At 39.2% G+C, this 5,590-nt stretch overlaps 1 protein-coding gene across 1 annotated transcript in view; it reads left to right on the top strand.

Moving 5' to 3' along the window:
* Window positions 1-4,553: 4,553 nt before the first annotated feature.
* Window positions 4,554-5,590, top strand: part of LOC106873363 (uncharacterized) — an 8,490-nt gene continuing 7,453 nt past the window's right edge. Inside the window, exon 1 of the mRNA XM_014920693.2 lies at window positions 4,554-5,494. Within this exon, the coding sequence (XP_014776179.1) occupies window positions 5,297-5,494 (198 nt within the window). The 5' untranslated portion in view covers window positions 4,554-5,296. The remainder of the gene's footprint in view (window positions 5,495-5,590) is intronic.

Raw genomic sequence — 5,590 nt, 5'->3', positions numbered from 1 at the left:
TATATATATATATATATATATATATATATATATATATATGTGTTTGTCCCCCCAACATCGCTTGACAACCGATGCTGGTGTGTTTATATCCCCGTAACTTGGCGGTTCGGCAAAAGACACCGATAGAATAAGTACTAGGCTTCCAAAGAATAAGTCCTGGGGTCGATTTGCTCGACTAAAGGCGGTGCTCCAGCATGGCCACAGTCAAAAGACTGAAACAAGTAAAATAGTATATAGATATGTGTGTGTGTGTGTGGGTATGAAAGAGAGAGAGAGAAGCAAGACTTAATCGTGCAGGTATAGCAGTGTGGTAAGAAGATTTGCTCCCCAACCACATGGTTTAGGGTTCAGTTGCACCTTTGACAAATGTTTTCTACTATAACCCCAGGAAGACCAAAGCCTTGAGTGGATTTGGTAGAAGGAAACTGAAAGAAGCCTGTTGTGTGTATATATATGAGGAATTCCGGAAGAAGCTTCGTGAGACCACTACTGAGACGCTTCCGGAAAAAAAGAAAACCGTTGGAAAATAGTTTATAGCAGAGACTCCATCTAAGAAAAAGAATTGTAATTCCGAAATATCATCGGACTATAGATAACCAAATTACAACAGGTATATAGTCCATTTTCTGTTTTATAGTGCATTGTTGTACCATTCTAAACTTTTTATTCTTTACATACATATGTATGTGCATGAGTGTCTATTGTTTGTGTTTCCTCATCTTGTCATTGCACAGATTGTTATAAATGAATGTTGTTCATTTTGATTATCCCACAAAAACATGTTTGGCCATGGGAAAATATTATTCTGCTTGGAAACTGGCTAAGGCTTGGTGATAGGAAGTACATTTAACAGTAGGAAATCTATCTCAGTAAACTCCATCCAACCCACGCATGCATGAAAAGTGGACGATGATGATGACAGACAGACACACATGCATACATACACATACTACTGCTGCTACCCACTTATTGTTGATTATATGGAGTGTTTGGTCTCTGTTTTTATCATGTGCCTTTCCGTCACAATTGAAGATGGTGAGAGAGGAGATAAGGACTCACTTAGACGACCTTTGGAAGGATGTAATATCAACATAATGTCAAATCGGATTACACAGTGATGGGGTGGTGGTGGTCGAGATGTGATGTACATATCATGAAAACCAAGTTCCCCCAAACTGTGAAGGTTTTAAGGTGTGTCCCTAGTCAGGGTGACATCATATTTCCCCACATCTTCAAATAGGATCATTTCAGATAGTTCTGTGAAACTGTTGGATACTGAAGTCAGACCCTCACTGGAGAGGGTTTCTGTGGGAAAGACATATGTGTAGCAGCAGGATTTGGTTCATTGCCGTACCTCAAGAGTCAGAAGTGGTTGTTGGAGAACTTTTTTCCCGCCAGTTTTCTGCGCATGCGCCTGAGAGAACTTTCGGCAGGCCTTCCAGAAGATTCCAACCCTGCGCATGCGTGCTGGAGACTCTCAAGATGATGTCACTACGCATACTTTATTCCAGTATACTGTCAGAATATTGTATTTCATGCACTGAATCATACAATTTTCCCTACAAAACCACTTTAAAATGTCTTTCAATAAATGTATGATGAAAATATTAAATTGGGGTGGGGGGGATTCTGCAAAATATCCATGAAAAATAGGGGTGCGTCTTATGTGATTGTGCGTCCAATGCGCCGGAAAATACGGTATATTCAAAGGAAATGTTTATTTTATTATTTATTTATTTTCTGTTTTTGAAAGTTAATGAATTTTTTATTTAGCAACATATATTTACAGGACAAAAGAAAAATCTAGAAAAAAATTAAAAGTATAAAAGATTAAATAATCGAGAAAAACACCGAATTACATCCACAAAGAAATAAAGGGAAAAGTAAAAGAGGTGGGGGTGGATTAAAGAACAGAAGGTGGTGGGAGGAGAGAGCAAAACTTTCAAGTCAACTTATAGCATTGCTTCTGAAATAGACCACGCCTCCCGGAGTAGATGACTTACTCCTCCCCATCCTCCTCAATCACATGGTACATTACTACTCCTTCCACCACCATCATCTGTCGTCTGTCTAGAACATCTCTTATCTCGACTATGCTTCTCTTTTTTTCTTCCCCCATCTCTCTCTCTCTCTCAGTTGTGGTTCAAGTTAGGGAACGAAAATAAAAATATGAAGCTATTTGTACTTAATTTTTCCGAATGGAATTTCCATTTTATGATACAGACTGTCCTCATTTAACGACCGAGTTACGTTCCAACAGCCCCGTCGTTAAGCAAATTCGTCGTTAAACGAATATTCATAGGGTACGTATTTTTTTTTATATAGGTATAGTGTACTGTACGTACATATAAAAACAGAATACCGTACTGTATAAAGTATATGCAGTACAGGGCCAAGAATCACTAAGATAAATTATTGAAAAATGAATCAGTAACAGTAAGATTATCACAAAGAAAACCTTAAAAGTTAGGATATGGATACTGTATTATTGTAGCTCAGACATTGTAAGTATGTTTGTGATTCCAGGCCTAGTACATCATCAGATGCCTAATAAACTGTTCTCATGATTATATAAAAAACTTTGTTTTACTTTGGATAAAGATTACAAAAGCAACTCATTCTTGACATCAAAATGCATGAAAAATCCCGTCAGTGTTGTTTGCTTTCGTCATAAATTTCTCGATAACATCGGAAAAGTTCAGGTGTCTGCCTTTCCACCTTGGAAAGGCAGACAACAGGTGAAGATGTATTCTTCCTCTTTGGAGGCATCTTGTAGTATGGGGTGCAAGAGATAATGGAAAAAAGAGACGAAATAGTAATATAGGTACAGAGAGCGTCACTATGTTGCATGGCTGACCACAGGCGGGAGCGTGTCGGAGGGTAAGGCTGGGTGCTCCGGATGCGCTACTGTCACGACGGCAGTTCTTGTACAGCGCACAATACGACAGTCAAAGTTTTTAAGTTTTTATATTTTGTAAAATATGTAATGACGGCTCGTAAAGTTCGTCGTGACTCCGAGTGGTCGTTAAATAGGTAGGTCGTTAAATGAGGACAGTCTGTAGAGAAAATGCTTATTTGAAAAATACAAGTTGAACGTAATTACAGAACGTATGGAGTAAAATTCAAAAGTAAGATCTGGCAATACTCCGATCGATGTAAACTAAGTTGACTTAACAGTGCGAAGATTTATATTCAACACTAGTGAATTAACAACCATGGAAAACCGACGTTAATTTGAGGAAAGCCTTAGAAAGTGAGTGGTCACACTGATAAAAGAATGAACGACAATTCCTGCTATTGCCATAGACATGAACTGATCAACGAGTATTGTTTCAGGAATACTCAGGCTTTATGAAGAAACAAGCTCGTTTGCGTCATTAGAAAAACGAAGGAGACCACTGAAAACAAGCGTGTTCGCAAAACCGTGTGATTCAGTGGCTATCGTTAAGAGACTGTTTCGATACTACTGCAGAAATTTCTCGCCAAGTAAATCGTGATTACGGAATGAATGTGTCTCGGAAGACTGGCTCGTTGTTTGAAGGAAATCTGTCCTCATGTCCGTTCTCCTGCCATTAAACCTCTCAACAGTAGTGGAGGCACAACAGAAACAGGAAGTAAGAGTGAGAGAAAGTTGTGATGAAAGAGTACAGTAGGAGCTTTAGGTGTTTTCGCTCAATAAACACTCACAACACCCGGTCTGGGAATCGAAACCGCGATCCTATGACCGCGAGTCCGCAGCCCTAACCACTGGGCCACATCTGTTTGTATACTTCCACTTTATTTATATTTGAAAAATTTGCTCCTACTTAATTGAATTGCACGTGTAGTTTCTACTTTGTTTTTGTAACATATTTCTATTATATATATATATATATATATATATATGCGCAGGAGTGACTGTGATGAATAGCTTGCTTACCAACCACTGCCTCGACGGGCAGGTGATTAAATCGTAAAGCATGCGAAGTAAAGATAGATATCGTAGCTTTTCCTTGTATAGTTTGTGTTTATGTTCTCGCTATTGTGTAGTAGTAATCTCTAGTTGGAGTAAAGTTCTAGAGAAAAGAAAGTGAGCTTGTGAGAGTGAAAGAGTGGAGGAAAGTTGTCTCGCATAGTCGCTGATAACTTTCTTTTTTCCCTCTGGCCGTTTGGTCTCTAGTGGTTGCCTGCTTGTGGCCATGACTCTAGTTGTCCGTTCACACTCACTGATGCTCTCACTAACTAATTTCTTTTATTCGGCACACAGACTGTGACGCAGAGGGAACAGCACAAGGACAAAACAATGACTTTGGCTTACGGAGTTTTCTTGTTTATATATATATATATATATATATGGGCGCAGAAGTGATTGTGTGGTGAATAGCTTGCTTACCAACCACATGGTTCCGGGTTCAGTCCCACTGCGTGGCACCTTGGGCAAGTGTCTTCTACTACACCCCCGGGCCGACCAAAGCTTTGTGAGTGGATTTGGTAGACGGAAACTGAAAGAAGCCTGTCGTATATATGTGTATATATATGTATGTGTCTGTGTTTGTCCCCCCCCCCAACATCGCTTGACAACCGATGCTGGTGTGTTCACGTATCCCGTAACTTAGCCGTTCGCCAAAAGCGATAAATAGAATAAGTATTAGGCTTAGAAAGAATAAGTCCTGGGGTCGATTTGTTCGACTAAAGGCGGTGCTCTAGCAGGGCCGCACTCAAATGACTGAAATAAATAAAATATGTTTGTGTGCGCGTGCGCGCGTGTTTATAACCTTTATGCGGTAGCTCAATCTACCAGAAATATCAGTCAAATCTCTAAAATTACATTCTAGTGACTCATAAAAGGAAGAGGTAGTTGCGAATGTATAGTTTGATTGGATGTTCATGGCCGGGTTGCTTGATCGGTACTGACAACACATAAAGTCCACTTTCTACTAAATAAATAAACAGCCGATGTGATAAAATGAAAGTAGTAAAGTTAAGTAGATGAAGGAGTAGAGAGAGGAAGAGACGGGCAGAGAGAGGAAGAGACGGGCAGAGAAAGCGAGAGAGAAGAATAAGTTAGTGTGGTGGATGAAGAGTAGGTATTTACAGAGAAATATAAATTCTGAAACCCGGAACCAGGTTTAGTTACTTGTGCTAACATCGTGCTTTCTCTTCTCTTTATGCAAACTGTCAAATTTAGCCTGAAAATTTTAAGTTATTGATATTACAGTTGGCACATTACCTCAACGTTTTCATGACTTTATCGGTAGCTATCCAGAAGAAATAACGTGTTGTATCTTTTGTGAACCAAAGACTTTGTGAATCAAATATGACTCGGCCAGCTAACGAAGAAGAGAAAAAAGTAGATTCTGTGGAAGTTGTTTACCAAAAAAAGATTACTGAAATAGAAAAGGAACCACTGACCCGGACAGTTATTGTAGAAAGGCGTCCAAGGCTGTGTTTCAAATGCGTCTCTTTTGCTTTGATCATAATTGCAGTGGTAATAGCGGTAACTGGTCTAATTCAGGTAAGACATTAATTTATTTTAAGCATCCCTATACAAGTGGTCAGCGAAGTTTGAAAGTGTTTCTGTAGAAAACACACTAAATAAAACACAAATAAA

Source organism: Octopus bimaculoides, chromosome 24 (assembly GCF_001194135.2).
Source record: "Octopus bimaculoides isolate UCB-OBI-ISO-001 chromosome 24, ASM119413v2, whole genome shotgun sequence".
Lineage (NCBI taxonomy): Eukaryota > Metazoa > Mollusca > Cephalopoda > Octopoda > Octopodidae > Octopus > Octopus bimaculoides.
The sequence above is the reverse complement of the archived record's forward strand: the minus strand, read 5'-3'. Positions and strand labels throughout refer to the sequence as shown.